The sequence below is a fragment of the Lethenteron reissneri genome, chromosome 17 (genome assembly GCF_015708825.2).
Source record: "Lethenteron reissneri isolate LAM-NWPU_2019-01 chromosome 17, ASM1570882v1, whole genome shotgun sequence".
NCBI lineage: Eukaryota > Metazoa > Chordata > Hyperoartia > Petromyzontiformes > Petromyzontidae > Lethenteron > Lethenteron reissneri.
This window is the reverse complement of record NC_083795.1, coordinates 277298-295643: the sequence shown is the minus strand read 5'-3', so window position 1 is coordinate 295643 and position 18346 is coordinate 277298. Positions and strand designations below refer to the sequence as shown.

Genomic DNA, 18346 nt, shown 5'->3' with positions numbered 1-18346 from the left:
TAGAATGCATTCGTTAGTGTTTCTCTCCTAATATACTCACTCGCCTTATTGGAAGTGACTGTACTCAATGGAAATAAGCAGTAGCTGTGTACAAGGCCATGTGTGTGTGCTCGAGCAATTGAGCGTTTGGTCATCATTTCCTGCTCTGCCGATGCAAATTGGTTCCGAGCGAGGCATTGCCGGCCCAGTGGATCAGCGGTGGAGCGAGCGACTCACAATCACAAGGTTGAGAGTTCAAATCCCAGTTCGTGGGTGACTCCGCCCATCATCCCTCCAGGGTCAATAAAATTAGTACCACTGAATTATGCAGCGGTTGCCCTACAGATAAACCTTCCCCCACCAAAGGAATGTGGAATTTCCAGCACTGGCTCAGGGCTGTAAACAGGAGAAGAGCACCGCTTCAATGACTGACGGTGGCATTGCACATGGAGCGACCACATTGAGAGCTGGGAGGTGTTCAATCGCCAGTTCCACACATGCGGACACTCATGTCGCGCGTGTGGAACTGGCATCCGTGCATTCAGTTGGTGGATGCAAGGCAACACACCTGTGTGGAAATGTGGCAAGTCCAGTATTACGCATTGATTGAACGTATCTATGTCGATGAGTCCCTCTATCCTTTCCCATGCATGGCTGGAGTAATCCTCCAGGTTTCTTTGGGTGGATGTCGCTGTGCCAGCTGTCAAGTTCCATTGCCTACAGGAACCACAGAGGGGACCTAACAGCAACACTGAGCGCTGGCGACCACCTCTGTACAGGTGTTGGGAGGTGTTGGCTCTGTTGCAGAGAAAACCTCAGAAAGTGGGACCATCTCGACCAGGTCCAGAACACGAACTGCGGCCAAGAGCAGACCACACTTCTCTCATCTCTTCCAATGCCATCTGCTAGAGCAGCCGTGCACAGCTGAAGGTTTAAGCACCGATGCTGTTCGTGCATGGGCCTGCACCCCCATGACTGCAAGTGCGTGCGGGGCAGCAGAAGCGTGCGGACGGGAGCCCTGTGGTGCGGCGAGGCTCGCACAGGGAATTAATCACTGCGTGAGGCTCAAGTTCAGCAAGCTTGACATGTATTAAACCTCAAAACGATAGCACTTACGATACAGTACCAACAGCACAAACCCCACGGGTACATATTTACGTACGCATTTATCAAACATCGTAAAAGATAACAAAACGTCAGCTGTAAAATGAAAGAGTTGGATACAACAGTCTTGAGTTTGGAATGTGTCCAGAGCGGAGGAGGCAAGGCCGTCCGCGCGTGCCCAGCCCACGGCGCTCCGTCCCTCGGGCCTCACCGCGACGAGAATGGCGACACGACGCGGCGACACCGACGCGCCGTCACGGGTTCACTGTATTGCTCCTTTATAGTCGTGACACAGTAGTTCGGGTTTAATGATTTTAAGGGTATTACTGTCGATAAAATGTTTACTTATAGGCTAAACGGCGGCCTTCTCGAGAACCAGTCACTATGTCCCTCAAGGCAGGAGTTGAACGCGGCGCGAGTTGTCCGGCCGTGTCATTCTGCGTTGCGTAAACGGCGACCCTTGGACCCCTCGTGCGCCCCTCTGGCGATCACGGGCACGTGGCGCTCCCTCTCGCGTTCTCCATTCAAACAATGGCCGTTGTGAAAAATATAAAAACTTGTCATCCCAACGTTTATAATCGGGGATCTATGATTGGATTGTGTATGGGGGTCACTCTGAAATTGTCTCTATTAGGTTATTGGTAAAATAATTTACAAACGAAGATAACACCGAATTGTAAATTAGTTATCATGTTGACAGAGCATCTCTTTAAAGTTAAATTCCAACACTATATATGTTAAAGTGCACTTTTAAGACATTCAGTAATAAGAATAATAACATAATGGTCCTGTATATATTTATATCGCGAGTGTAACACAGGATTACTGCCGGCCATGATACACGTTGCTGCTTGTCACCGGGTGGTCACTGCGTGTCGAATGCTCGAGTGTTTCTGTGTGGATGCAGGGGGGTTGTGTATGTAAGTATGTTGAACTTCTTTCGCACCGTACGTAGCCAACGGAGATAATCGAAGGTGTCTGTGTGGATGCAGGAGACTTTCTGTATGTGTGGATGCAGGAGGCTTGTTGTATTTTGGTTAGATCTGGATAATGCGCGTCTGGCAGTTTTGCATCATGGCCTTGATTTCATGGAGGCTCTGCTCCTGGGACTCCTGGGAATCGGGCTCTGGGCTGCGCCCCGACGGGAAGCTCATGCCCTGCAGCAGGCCCAGCGGGGACGGCATGTTGGCCATCTGCGCCATCGAGCTCTTGATGCGCGCGAAAGGCGACACGGTGCGGCTGCCCTCGGCGGAGGTGGGGGTGGGCCGCCCGCCGGGACTGGCGCGTTCGTCCGACGCGCCCGCCCGCGGGCCGCCCGCCGCGGCCGCCGGCTCTCCGCACGCAATGTCGAGGCGCGAGGGCCGCCGCGCCGGCTCCTGCCGCTCCTCGGGGTCCGCCGAATCCCCGGGGAACTCCTCGACGGACCGCGTGGCCTCGCGGGCCGGGTCACTGCAGTCAGTGACGACGATGCTGGAGGGGCGAACGAGGCCGGTGCCGCCGCAGGGGCGCGCCGCGGGCGGAGCGGACGCCACGATGCCGCAGCTCGGCAGGACGTAGTCCAGGACGTCGGGCTGCGACGCGTGGCGCTCGTCGTCGGACTTGGCCGTCGCGATCCCAAACTCGTCCTCATCCTGGGGGGACAGCCGCACCGGCGCGCCCGGCAACCACGCGGTCAGCAGTCGCGGCATCCCAGAACACCGCTCTACGAATATTTTGTAGGAGAGGAAACTTAACTTGCCCAATTGTTTTAGGAAAAACGATTTGCTCGACGGCTTCTCTATCAAAATGCAAAGAACATCAAAGCTGACAAGTGCGTAAAGAAGCATGAGGAGGTGTGTGCTCGGAATGACACCGGGGGACACAAAGAGGAACAGGCGTCTCGGGGAACGAACTCCACTTAAAGACATTGGGAAGGGAAGTGAGTGAGCTTTGGGGAGGACACGTCACGAGAAGGGCCGATGGACGAGAGTGGAGATGAGATCAGCTCTACAGGAAGATGGATTGTGGCATCGTAGGACCGTATGGGGAGGCGACGGCGTGGGGAGGCCTCCATCCAGCAGTGGAGTGATCATGGCTGACGATGCTGATGATGACGAAACCCGCCATTTGACGTGGGACCCCAGGGGCTGGTGCCGACCTCTGCCATGCTGTCCGAGTCGGAGAGCGACGGGTCGCTGTCGGCGTCCAGCGCCCGCTGCCCGGAGGCCTGCGGGCACCCGCGGCCCGGCTGAGCGCGCTGCGCCGCGGCGACGGCGGCGGCCCTCGGCTGATTGGGCCCCCCGAACGCCCCCAGCGTGCGGAAGTTGCTGCCGAGGTCGGCCAGATTCACGTTGGGCTTGGACTGCTTGACCCTCTGGTTGAGCGAGGAGAACTTGCTGCGCACGTTCTGCTGGACCCCTGCCAGGTAGCGCTTGCTCTGCGCCAGCCCCGAGCGGCCCGACGGGGAGCCCAGCGACAGCTTCGAGAAGTTCTCCTCTGACCAGCCGTCACCGCCCTCCTCCTCCTCCTTGTGCGACACGCCGATGATCTCCTCATGTGGCTTGCTCTTCTTCCTACGCGCCCGGGAGACAGGCTTTACAAAAAATAAACGAAACCGTTTTATTTTACCAGAAAAGCCTCCCTGAGATATATAGTTATTTTCAGAAGCAGCCTGGCCACAAATTATAGCTCAACAAAGGGACTTATCGCGTGGAAATTTATAGCAGCCGAATACTCTAAACGCATGATGTTGATTCTAAATGTGGAGGGAAAAACCGGAGGATCCGGAGAAAAATCCACGCAACCATGGAGAGAATTGCAAACTCCAAATATGCAGGTATCGTCAGGGTCGAACCCATGACCTGTATACCAGGCAAGGTGGTTAACATCTCGTCACTGTGACCTTAGGCGGCCGACTGCACCGGCGACACAGGCCTTGTGGCCCTGCGCTATGAGAATGTTGCGAATGCCAAACGTACAAACATATTAAATATGCCACCATTGGAACCTCCTTTGCCAGTAGTAAAATATGATAATTGTTTTTTTACCCTTGTATCTGGCAACAAAACTGACACCTTTTTTACAAGGAGTATGCACTGTCCTTGAAATTGATTGGCCCACACCCGAGACAGCTTTTCTTAGAGTTGCGTTTTTTGTTTGCATTCCGACCGCTTGTATTGTGGTCAATGCAAACATGACTCCTTGATAAAAAAAGGTGTCAGTTTTGTTGCCAGATAAAAGGGTAAAAAACCAATTATCATATTAAATATATTTTGTAATCGTTATCGCCTCCTTCTGCTAGGCGCCGCTGTCCTGCGTCGCACCCCTGGACTTACTTTTCCAGCTTGCCCTCGGTCTGCGGTAGGGTGCCGCCGCTCGTCTGCTTCACGATCTGGAAGATCTCCGTGATGCACTGCAGCGTGTCTGCAGCACAGTGCGGCGCGTCACACGGCACGTCGTGCACCACGGCCGCCGACACTCGAACGTGTCAACGATCCCGGTCAAAGTTACACTTCAAGTAGAAGCGAGCGGCGTGCTTTGTAAACGATTGACGCAAACGCTCGAGCACACGACTGCACGTGTTCGTGCATCTCACAATCGGTTGCAATCGATGAGACGGTCACATTTGTGGCCGTAGAAATAATGCAATAGGACGACTAGGCCGCGACCACCGCGATGACCGATGGAGTGTGGCTGCTAGACGCCTGCTATGCAAACTGCGGCCTGCCACGTGTGCCGTGACGTTTCCATATCGTTTACGAGACCAGCACATGTCTGCCCAAGACTGTTCTCTACACAGCTCCACACGCAAAAGAGACAAAGATCCCCCATATAGCCTTAACAGACTGTTGGGGCGAGTGCTATTAGTAAGAAGGACCACTGGCGGAGCCAGTGGGGGGGTGGGGTGGCACGTGCCCCCCCAATGATCCAATCGAAATCCCTAATTTCGATGGGATCAATGGGGTTTATTAGTAATAAATCGGCATTTTGCGACCCCCACTGCCACTGTGTAGCATATTATTATGTGCCAGGAACTCTGAGATGATAGGATCACACGTGATTCGAATTCGACCCTCGATCGATGGCTACGCCATCGCCGCACACGCGTCGAATAAAAAGCAAGGGACAAGTCCTTACTTACTAACAACTCCTCTATCATTTGTCATTGCCCCCCCTACCTAAAAATCCTGCCTCCGCCATTGAGTAGGTCCTATGAAAGCCGGCACAGCACACGAGGAGGTGGGTAGCGGGCACCACGCCTCGCCGCCTTTGTCTCCCAAGTGGTAATGTTTATACTTTGCACTTGCCACTCAAATGAGACTGAGTCGACCTAGGAGAGGTCCAGGATCAGTTCAGATAATCATCACTGGTGTTGGCCGTGAATGGGAATCGAACTCCGGTCACCGGGTTGGAAGTGCAGCATGCCAACCGCTGCGCTGCTAACCTCGGTGCTCCACACACGCAACGCCACACACTCACAGCCCCCCCCACACGCAACTCCACACGCTCACAGCCCCCCCCACACGTAGCTCCACACACTCACAGTCCCCCACACACGTAGCTCCACACACACACAGCCCCCCACACACGTAGCTCCACACACACACAGCCCCCCACACACGTAGCTCCACACACACACAGCCCCCCCCACACGCAACTCCACACGCTCACAGCCCCCCCCACACGTAGCTCCACACACACACAGCCCCCCACACACGTAGCTCCACACACACACAGCCCCCCCCACACGCAACTCCACACGCTCACAGCCCCCCCCACACGTAGCTCCACACACTCACAGTCCCCCACACACGTAGCTCCACACACACACAGCCCCCCCCACACGCGTAGCTCCACACACACACAGCCCCCCACACACGCAACTCCACACACTCACAGCCCCCCACACACGCAACTCCACACACTCACAGCCCCCCACACACGCAACTCCACACACTCACAGCCCCCCACACACGCGTAGCTCCACACACTCACAGCCCCCCACACACAACTCCACACGCACACAGCCCCCCCACACGTAGCTCCACACACTCACAGCCCCCCACACGCAACTCCACACACTCACAGCCCCCCACACACGCAACTCCACACACTCACAGCCCCCCACACACGCAACTCCACACACTCACAGCCCCCCACACGCAACTCCACACACTCACAGCCCCCCACACACGCAACTCCACACACTCACAGCCCCCCACACACAACTCCACACGCACACAGCCCCCCCACACGTAGCTCCACACACTCACAGCCCCCCACACACGCAACTCCACACACTCACAGCCCCCCACACACACAACTCCACACACTCACAGCCCCCCACACACACAACTCCACACGCACACAGCCCCCCACACACGCAACTCCACACACACACAGCCCCCCACGCACACAACTCCACACGCACACAGCCCCCCACACACGCAACTCCACACACTCACAGCCCCCCACACACGCAACTCCACACACTCACAGCCCCCCACACATACAGCCCCCCACACACGCAACTCCACACACACACAGCCCCCCACACACGCGTAGCTCCACACACTCACAGCCCCCCACACACAACTCCACACGCACACAGCCCCCCCACACGTAGCTCCACACACTCACAGCCCCCCACACGCAACTCCACACACTCACAGCCCCCCACACACGCAACTCCACACACTCACAGCCCCCCACACACGCAACTCCACACACTCACAGCCCCCCACACGCAACTCCACACACTCACAGCCCCCCACACACGCAACTCCACACACTCACAGCCCCCCACACACAACTCCACACGCACACAGCCCCCCCACACGTAGCTCCACACACTCACAGCCCCCCACACACGCAACTCCACACACTCACAGCCCCCCACACACACAACTCCACACACTCACAGCCCCCCACACACACAACTCCACACGCACACAGCCCCCCACACACGCAACTCCACACACACACAGCCCCCCACGCACACAACTCCACACGCACACAGCCCCCCACACACGCAACTCCACACACTCACAGCCCCCCACACACGCAACTCCACACACTCACAGCCCCCCACACATACAGCCCCCCACACACGCAACTCCACACACACACAGCCCCCCACACACGTAGCTCCACACACACACAGCCCCCCACACACGCAACTCCACACGCACACAGCCCCCCACACACGCAACTCCACACACTCACAGCCCCCCACACACACAACTCCACACGCACACAGCCCCCCACACACGTAGCTCCACACACACACAGCCCCCCACATACGCAACTCCACACGCACACAGCCCCCCACACGTAGCTCCACACGCACACAGCCCCCCACACACGCAACTCCACATGCACACAGCCCCCCACAGACGCAACTTCACATGCACACAGCCCCCCACACACGTAGCTCCACACGCACACAGCCCCCCACACACGCAACTCCACACACAGCCTCCCACACACGCAACTCCACACACACACAGCCCCCCACACACGTAGCTCCACACACAGCCCCCCACACACGCAACTCCACACACACACAACCCCCCACACACGTAGCTCCACACACACACAGCCCCCCACACGCGTAGCTCCACACACACACAGCCCCCCACACACGCAACTTGACACACGCAACTCCACACACACACGTAGCTCCACACACACAGCCCCCCACACACGTAGCTCCACACACACAGCCCCCCACACACACAACTCCACACGCACACAGCCCCCCACACACATAGCTCCACACACACACAGCCCCCCACACACGCAACTCCACACGCACACAGCCCCCCACACACGCAGCTCCACACGCACACAGCCCCGCACACACGCAACTCCACACGCACACAGCCCCCCACACACGCAGCTCCACACGCACACAGCCCCCCACACACGCAACTCCACACGCACACAGCCCCCCACACACGTAGCTCCACACGCACACAGCCCCCCACACACGCAACTCCACACGCACACAGCCCCCCACACACGCAGCTCCACACGCACACAGCCCCCCACACACGCAACTCCACACGCACACAGCCCCCACACACGTAGCTCCACACTCACACAGCCCCCCACACACGCAACTCCACACGCACACAGCCCCCCACACACGTAGCTCCACACACACAGCCCCCCACACACGCAACTCCACACGCACACAGCCCCCCACACACGCAGCTCCACACGCACACAGCCCCCCACACACGCAACTCCACACGCACACAGCCCCCCACACACGTAGCTCCACACACACACAGCCCCCCACACACGCAACTCCACACGCACACAGCCCCCCACACACGTAGCTCCACACACACACAGCCCCCCACACGCGTAGCTACACACGCACACAGCCCCCCACACGCGTAGCTACACACGCACACAGCCCCCCACACACGTAGCTCCACACGCACACAGCCCCCCACACACACAACTCCACACACAGCCCCCCCACACACGCAACTCCACACGCACACAGCCCCCCACACACGCAACTCCACACACACACAGCCCCCCACACACGTAGCTCCACACACTCACAGCCCCCCACACGCAACTCCACACACTCACAGCCCCCCACACACGCAACTCCACACACTCACAGCCCCCCACACACAACTCCACACGCACACAGCCCCCCCACACGTAGCTCCACACACTCACAGCCCCCCACACACGCAACTCCACACACTCACAGCCCCCCACACACACAACTCCACACACTCACAGCCCCCCACACACACAACTCCACACGCACACAGCCCCCCACACACGCAACTCCACACACACACAGCCCCCCACGCACACAACTCCACACGCACACAGCCCCCCACACACGCAACTCCACACACTCACAGCCCCCCACACACGCAACTCCACACACACACAGCCCCCCACACATACAGCCCCCCACACACGCAACTCCACACACACACAGCCCCCCACACACGTAGCTCCACACACACACAGCCCCCCACACACGCAACTCCACACGCACACAGCCCCCCACACACGCAACTCCACACACTCACAGCCCCCCACACACACAACTCCACACGCACACAGCCCCCCACACACGTAGCTCCACACACACACAGCCCCCCACATACGCAACTCCACACGCACACAGCCCCCCACACGTAGCTCCACACGCACACAGCCCCCCACACACGCAACTCCACACGCACACAGCCCCCCACACACGCAACTTCACACGCACACAGCCCCCCACACACGTAGCTCCACACGCACACAGCCCCCCACACACGCAACTCCACACACAGCCTCCCACACACGCAACTCCACACACACACAGCCCCCCACACACGTAGCTCCACACACAGCCCCCCACACACGCAACTCCACACACACACAGCCCCCCACACACGTAGCTCCACACACACACAGCCCCCCACACGCGTAGCTCCACACACACACAGCCCCCCACACACGCAACTTGACACACGCAACTCCACACACACACGTAGCTCCACACACACAGCCCCCCACACACGTAGCTCCACACACACAGCCCCCCACACACACAACTCCACACGCACACAGCCCCCCACACACGTAGCTCCACACACACACAGCCCCCCACACACGCAACTCCACACGCACACAGCCCCCCACACACGCAGCTCCACACGCACACAGCCCCGCACACACGCAACTCCAAGCGCACACAGCCCCCCACACACGCAGCTCCACACGCACACAGCCCCCCACACACGCAACTCCACACGCACACAGCCCCCCACATACGTAGCTCCACACGCACACAGCCCCCCACACACGCAACTCCACACGCACACAGCCCCCCACACACGCAACTCCACACGCACACAGCCCCCACACACGTAGCTCCACACTCACACAGCCCCCCACACACGCAACTCCACACGCACACAGCCCCCCACACACGTAGCTCCACACACACACAGCCCCCCACACACGCAACTCCACACGCACACAGCCCCCCACACACGCAGCTCCACACGCACACAGCCCCCCACACACGCAACTCCACACGCACACAGCCCCCCACACACGTAGCTCCACACACACACAGCCCCCCACACACGCAACTCCACACGCACACAGCCCCCACACACGTAGCTCCACACACACACAGCCCCCCACACGCGTAGCTACACACGCACACAGCCCCCCACACGCGTAGCTCCACACGCACACAGCCCCCCACACACACAACTCCACACACACAGCCCCCCCACACACGCAACTCCACACGCACACAGCCCCCCACACACGCAACTCCACACACACACAGCCCCCCACACACGCACAGCCCCCCACACACGCAACTCCACACACACACAGCCCCCCACACACGCAACTCCTGTTGGGGCAAGTGCTGTTAGCGAGCACCTGTGAAGGCCGGCACTGTGACATACGAGGGGGTGGGTGGCCAACACCACGCCCAGCCGCTTTTAGCTCCACAGTTGGGATGTTGACACACTGCACCAGGTACTCATTTCAGGCTGAGTAAACCAGGCGAGGCCCAGAACCGGTTCAGATAATTGTCACTGGTGTCGGCCGTGAGCGGGATTCGGCCTTGGGTCTCGGTTCGTAGCGCAGCGTGCCAACCGCTACACTACCGCTCCCCCCCCACACACAGCTGCACACGCACGCTCACCTTTGCCGCTGTCCTCGGGGGAGCGCGTGGCGGCTCGCAGCGTGTGGAAGTACCCGCCGGTGCCGTTGAACGTGGAGTGCACGCGCATGCAGATGAACTTGGGCTTCCCGAACAGCGTGGGCTCAGGGCCTGCAACGAGCGCGGCGCCGACTCAACGCGGCGCCAACTCGGCGTGTGGATACGTCGCTATCGATATATTCACATGTTCAGCGAAACCTCAAACAAACGGAAGTTGTCACTCCACTGCTTACACGAGCATTGCTATTGCTAACCACTGGTAAAAAAAGCGTTCCCCTCGTTGGAACCGTTTGGCGCTCTGGTTACACTGCGTGTGCAGGGCATCGTGTAATCTGCCAGAGTCGGCGTTCGTGCAGGGGACGCTCGCAAGTCGTTCTTGGCCGATCTTCAAATCTGGTTGTGAGACTCGTTCTGGAACTTACCGGGAAGCTGAAATGCGTACGCCCGAACTCGTCACAATTACATTTGTTTTGGCCGTGTTGGGTGGTGGAGGGGTCTTAACTACACAAATTTGGCCAGATCGTTGTGGCCTCGCCCAAAGATCAACAATGGATTGCACCATTGTCTGCGAAAACGTAGTGCTCCGCTCATTATTACCTCTAGAGCTCACTGCTTGAAATATTCCTCATCATCATTCATCATCATCAATCATCACGAGAATCGCTGCGTCCGACCAGGTGAAGCACGCTCACCGATCTCTATTTTCTCCAGGTCGGCCAGGTCGATCCTTTGGTAGTGAGTGATCTTATCAGCCTCCTCGTCAAAGCTGCAGCACACACGGTCACATGCCGCAGACCGCACGCACGCGGTTGGCACGCACGCGGTTGGCACGCACGCGGTTCGCACGGTGAATAAGCAGCTGAGACTTGCGTTGACGCTTCATCATTGACACGTGATACACCTCAGGGGTGAGTAACGTGTGAACGCCTAGCCAAGGTCCAGGGCCTAGGGGAGGTCCAGGGCCAGTTCAGATATTCGTTACCGATGGTGGCCATGAGCGCAAATTAAACTTGGGCCGCCGGGTTTATAGCGCAGTTTGCTAACCACTACGCTACCGCTCCCCAAAAACAAAGATCCCCGTATAGCTGAAACAGGCTGTCGGGACAAGTGTAGTTAGCGAGCACCTATGAAGGCCGCCACGGCACACGACGGGGTGGGTGGCCAGCACCACGCCCGGCCACATTTATCTCCCCAGTGGCGATGTTTACATACCGCACCAGGTACTCATTTGAGGCCTAGTTGACCTAGGGAAAGCTCAGGACCGATTCAAATAATCGTCACTGGTGATGGCCGTGAGTGGGGAATGGAACTTGGGTGGCCGGGTTCGTGGCGCAGCGTGCTAACCCGCCATGCAGACACACACACACGCGCGCGCACCGGTGCATGTGCGTCTTTGCCGCGACTCACTATGCGACGTAGTACGCGCGGTTGGTGAGGATGAGCAGGACGTCGACGTCGCGGTGCGTGGCGTCCGTCAGACTGTGGGGGTCACATTCAACACGGACGCGGTCACCTCCACCTCCCCCATCCGTGCCACATTGGCCTTGACGTCACAGACCCCACCTCTGGAGTTCTCGCCATGTGCACTCCTGCGCCTGCTCCAGACCGTCCGCACGATGCCCGCCACGCACACAACCCCAGACGCGGAGAGACGCGGCGGCTCCGTGCTGCGAGCCGTCCCGCGCGTGTTTACGCCTCGTGTGTAGAAGACGCGTCGAACTCATCGACAGCTCTGTCACTGCGCTAACGCAAAACTACTGGGCAGTAGCAATCGAATAATTTGCGTACAAGCACTGTGAAGCACGTGTCGTTCATGTGTGAGCAGCTGTGAGCATTCGCACCGAGCACGTATGTGCAGGGGGCTCCGTGTGAGCAGCAGGGAGCGGTGGCGCTGAGCGGGGGGTCGAGGGCCGTGCACCTCGCCCTCACCTGGGGTCGCAGTCGATGAGCGCCCAGCCCCCGTGGAACTCCTCGTGGCTGGGCAGCAGCTGCTTCATGCAGGACTGCAGCAGCTGGCTCACCTGCTCGGCCTGGCTGCGCCGGCTCTCCCTGCGAGCCAGCGCCTCGTGGTGCCGCTCGCGGCTCACGATGGTGCTCAGGTCATCCGTCACCGGCAGCCCCTGCATCAGGTCTGCGCACGCAGGCGGCACAGAACAGATGGCACCGTCACGGCCAGGCAAACAAAACAATGCTCACTGAGAGTGGCACAGAGGCAGTCCAAATCATATTGCGTTAAACAAAATACCAGACAGGTTACGCTTATTCAAAGGGCAGTCTTAATGGCGACTCAAAATTTGGTGGAATTTATCACTTTTTCTGGAAAAAATTATATCAGCATTTTCTTTGAAAGCAAATGTTTTTGTTCCATGTCCTCCTATGGAACCAGGCAGGACAGCTATGAATAAAACAAATCATGAGATAGTTGGAGCCAGAGGCACGTTGCGTGGGTAGCTGGCAGGGATCACACCGCAAGACCAGGAGTAGCGCGATGCTCAGTGTGTGGGCACCGCACCTATGGCAGCTTGCCGATAGGCGTCGCGGAACTGGTTGAGGTAGTATCTATTAGCCGAGTTGTAGCCGTCCTTCATCACGCCGGCGAACCGCCGCTCGCCAGTGCGCGTGAAGTCCCCCTGCGAGCGGGGACACGCACGCCGTTACGACGCTCGCACGCATGGCAGTTGGATTTGTTGCACACGTCACACAAGCGCCTAGAGACCACAAGTCACACAAGCGCGCGTGAAAGCGGCAGACCCGCGAGCTTCCCTGCCGTGAGCCCGAGGGGGTGCTGCTGACGAGCAAGGCGGCGCACAACTCACCTTGAGGGCGGCCGTGCCCGCGTACTGCCGGCTCACCGTGTCCCCGTGGTTGGCCCACATCACCTGGTAGATGCGCCGGCATTTAATGGGCAGCTGGTGCTCCGGGGGCATGGCGCCCAGCTTCTTTAGCTGAGAGGGGCGGGAGGAGGGGCGCGGTCAAAACACGGCGCCCCTCTCCGCGCTCGACGCGCGTTTGACGGTCACATCTCTGTGGGGGTCTGCGGGCTGTGAAAATTCCACATTCCTATGGTGGGGGCCATTATCTCTGCCATCATCAGGCATGATCGATCCACTGCTGGACAAAGGCCTCAAGCCACCACCATCTCTCGCAATCCTGCGATGTAATAAAGAAGCGGTTAGCACCTGCACAGGGAGCGTCACCTCCCTCAGCTGCCACTACATCGCTATTCTTCACCATCGACCATCATCTCCTCTCCTGACGTGTCCTGCGCAATCCCACTTACTTATATTGATGGACAACAAATATTGAATGGAGAACAAATATAGAATTTATACGGACAGTACTCGTTTTATCTACCACAGTAGAATGATGGGTCGAGTCAAATTCCGAACACAGAATGCAGTGTTGTGGACCAAAATCTCAATGACACACCAGAGTAGCCCGGTCACCAGATGATGATCACAATGATGATGATATTAGTGAGTGCGGGTGGGGTTAGGGACATTTGTGCAGAGATTGGCGGTGCCGTGGTTAGTGGTGGGAGACACCTGGCTCTCCATGACGATGCGGGCGATGGCGGCCTGCACCACGTTGGTGCGATCGAGGCAGTCCATGCAGTTCACGCGGAACACTCCTTGCTGGGCCTGAATGAGCCCTGCTGCGTCCGCCCTGGCAACGCACGCACAGACACGCTCGCCACCCACACCGGCACCCACCACGCACGGAGACGCTCGCCACCCTCGCCACCCACGCCGACACCCACCACACACGCAGACGCTCGCCACCCTCGCCGACACCCACCACACACGCAGACGCTCGCCACCCTCGCCACCCACGCCAACACCCACCACACACGCAGACGCTCGCCACCCTCGCCACCCATGCCAACACCCACCACACACGCAGACGCTCGCCACCCTCGCCACCCTCGCCAACACCCACCACACACGCAGACGCTCGCCACCCTCGCCACCCATGCCGACACCCACCACACACGCAGACGCTCGCCACCCACGCCACCCACGCCGACACCCACCACACACGCAGACGCTCGCCACCCTCGCCACCCATGCCGGCACCCATCACACACGCAGAACCCTCGCCACCCTCGCCACCCATGCCGACACCCACCACACACGCAGACACTTGCCACCCACGGTCGTAACCACCACACCGTTCTCATTGACTCACTTCCCACCCAGCGCCCTGACCTCGCTTACTGCACTCATCCAATGGGACAAAGGAAAAGATCCCCCAATTAGCCTTTAATATACTGTTGGGGCAACTACGTAATATACTGTTGGAGCAACTACGTATGTTCAACTTCTTTTTCACCGGACGCAGCCGACCGTGCTAAGCGGAGGTGCTGTTAGCGAGCACATTTGGAGACTGGCATGTACACGAGGGGGGTGGGTGGCCAACACCACGTCAAGCTGCCTTTTTCTCCACAATTTTGATGTTCACACACTGCATAACACCACGTCAGTGTGTGATGTTCACACACTGACGTGGTGTTGATGGTGATGTTCACACACTGCATAAGATGGTCATTTAAAGGCGAGTCGACCTAGTGGAGGTCCATGACCAGTTCAGATATTCGTCACTGATTTTGACTGCGAGCGGGAATCAAACTCAGGGCGCCGGGTCCGTAGTGCGGCACGCTAACCGCTGCACCGCTGCACCACTGCTCCCCATTGGTACACAAAGACAAAGACGCATGACAGGCAGGGGCACACGGTGGAGCACAGGCGAGTGAGCATGCACGGTGGAGCACACGGTGGAGCACACCACGTCGACCATCGGGTTTATAGTTTGGTGGCGCGATTGATTTATGTCGCAAAGAGATAAACGCTTACCAGCACCATTTCATGTCATTGATAATCTCGGAGATGGCGTCCGTGAGAATGTGAACGTTTTCAAACTTCATGCCGCGGCTGGGGACGGGACGCGCACGTCAACACAAGCAAGCGGGCGCGCACACCGCGCCAATACGAATCTGTGGAACCGTTCGCACCGACTTCTCATCGTGCAATCGCCGGCGATTGATGGTTACCAATCATCGTTCGTAGCGTTGAAGCCACATGTCAATCCACTGCTGAATGAAGGCGGTCAGTGTCGGTGCTGTTTGACCGCACGAGCTGCTCGTTCGCAGCACGGCGATCCACACGTTGCTGCTCTCCAACCTTGCTGTGCTGTCAGCAGCAATTGTGATTAATAATTATCATTTATATTATTACACAGTCGGGAACAATGTTGCTCTGCGTAAACCGTTTGAATAACCTGCCGGTAATTTTGCAGCACTGGAATATTTCACCAATATCAGTTCCCCTGTTTGTTTGTTTTATAGCTATGGGGAAAAACTGGAGAACCCAAGAGAAGAGAGGAGAGGATACAAACTCCACACAGAGGCACCCGAGTCGTGCATGAGTATTATTACCACGATGGCCCCCTGCCTGCCCCCCATGCCAGCGGACTGCTCGGCGCTAATCCAGCAAACACGGGGGATGCCATCGAGCCCTGGCAGAGATGAACTTTGGCAGAGATGATGCCTAACAGAGATGATGCCTAACAGAGATGATGCCTGGCAGAGATGATGCCTGGCAGAGATGATGCCTAACAGAGATGAAGCCTAACAGAGATGATGCCTAACAGAGATGATGCCTGGCAGAGATGATGCCTAACAGAGATGAAGCCTAACAGAGATGAAGCCTAACAGAGATGAAGCCTAACAGAGATGATGCCTAACAGAGATGATGCCTAACAGAGATGATGCCTAACAGAGATGAAGCCTAACAGAGATGATGCCTAACAGAGATGAAGCCTAACAGAGATGATGCCTAACAGAGATGAAGCCTAACAGAGATGATGCCTAACAGAGATGATGCCTAACAGAGATGATGCCTAACAGAGATGATGCCTAACAGAGATGATGCCTGGCAGAGATGATGCCTGGCAGAGATGATGCCTAACAGAGATGAAGCCTAACAGAGATGATGCCTAACAGAGATGATGCTTAACAGAGATGATGCCTAACAGAGATGATGCCTAACAGAGATGATGCCTAACAGAGATGATGCCTGGCATAGATGATGCCTAACAGAGATGAAGCCTAACAGAGATGATGCCTAACAGAGATGATGCCTAACAGAGATGATGCCTAACAGAGATGATGCCTAACAGAGATGATGCCTAACAGAGATGATGCCTAACAGAGATGATGCCTAACAGAGATGATGCCTAACAGAGATGATGCCTAACAGAGATGATGCCTAACAGAGATGATGCCTAACAGAGATGGTGCCTGGCAGAGATGATGCCTAACAGAGATGATGCCTAACAGAGATGATGCCTAACAGAGATGATGCCTAACATAGATGATGCCTAACAGAGATGATGCCTAACAGAGATGATGCCTAGCAGAGATGATGCCTAACAGAGATGTTGCCTAACAGAGATGATGCCTGGCAGAGATGATGCCTGGCAGAGATGATGCCTAACAGAGATGTTGCCTAACAGAGATGATGCCTAACAGAGATGATGCCTAACAGAGATGTTGCCTAACAGAGATGATGCCTAACAGAGATGATGCCTGGCAGAGATGATGCCTGGCAGAGATGAAGCCTGGCAGAGATGAAGCCTGGCAGAGATGAACCCAGCAGTCTCAGATGTTTTGGAGATAAAATTAACATTGTTTACATTATTTAACAATTCAAATTTTCACATGATATATTATATATTATGAATGCACAATGATAAGTCATACATTAGCAATTCCACAGATTTCCATGACCGTTGCCAATGAGCAGTCCTGGATGAGTTAGGGGTAAAGGGATCAAAACAATAAGTGAATTTTACATTAAATTAGTCAATAAAATATTAGTTGGAGTTAACTCACGAGGGTTAGTGTTGACGTTAAAGTTTTGCTGCAGTGTGAATGGTAACTCCGTGCTTGCATTGCTGTTAGTTTGAACATTCGAAGTCAGTGGCTCATTCCCAGGGTTTATTCTTGGTCTCGGGACGAGACGGAGGGTCTGGAATTAGCCGAGTCACTCAGCGCGCTCTCGGCAGGCCGTGGTGCCCGTGTGGTGAGGGTACCGTGTGGTGAGGGTGTCAGTGTGGTGAGGGTACCTGTGTGGTGCCTGTGTGGTGAGGGTACAGTGTGGTGAGGGTACCGTGTGGTGACGGTACCAGTGTGGTGCCTGTGTGGTGAGGGTACCTGTGTGGTGAGGGTATCATTGTGGTGAGGGTGTCAGTGTGGTGAGGGTATCAGTGTGGTGAGGGTATCAGCGTGGTGAGGGTACCGTGTGGTGAGGGTGTCAGTGTGGTGAGGGTATCAGTGTGGTGAGGGTGTCAGTGTGGTGAGGGTACCAGTGTGGTGAGGGTGTCAGTGTGGTGAGGGTGTCAGTGCGGTGAGGGTGCCAGTGTGGTGAGGGTATCAGTGTGGTGAGGGTGTCAGTGTGGTGAGGGTGCCAGTGTGGTGAGGGTACCTGTGTGGTGAGGGTGTCAGTGTGGTGAGGGTACCTGTGTGGTGCCTGTGTGGTGAGGGTACAGTGTGGTGAGGGTACC

General features: G+C 57.1%; 1 protein-coding gene across 2 annotated transcripts in view; it reads right to left on the bottom strand.

Moving 5' to 3' along the window:
- Positions 1–1049: 1049 nt before the first annotated feature.
- Positions 1050–18346, bottom strand: part of INPP5F (inositol polyphosphate-5-phosphatase F) — a 33260-nt gene continuing 15963 nt past the window's right edge. For both annotated transcript variants that reach the window (XM_061552714.1, XM_061552715.1), the window contains 11 exons: positions 15637–15714; positions 14329–14449; positions 13600–13728; positions 13296–13413; positions 12713–12914; positions 12191–12262; positions 11476–11549; positions 10766–10894; positions 4398–4485; positions 3221–3635; positions 1050–2714 (listed from right to left, as the gene is read on the bottom strand). In XM_061552714.1, coding sequence (XP_061408698.1) covers positions 2121–2714; positions 3221–3635; positions 4398–4485; positions 10766–10894; positions 11476–11549; positions 12191–12262; positions 12713–12914; positions 13296–13413; positions 13600–13728; positions 14329–14449; positions 15637–15714 — 2020 coding nt within the window. In that variant the 3' untranslated portion in view covers positions 1050–2120. The remainder of the gene's footprint in view (positions 2715–3220; positions 3636–4397; positions 4486–10765; positions 10895–11475; positions 11550–12190; positions 12263–12712; positions 12915–13295; positions 13414–13599; positions 13729–14328; positions 14450–15636; positions 15715–18346) is intronic.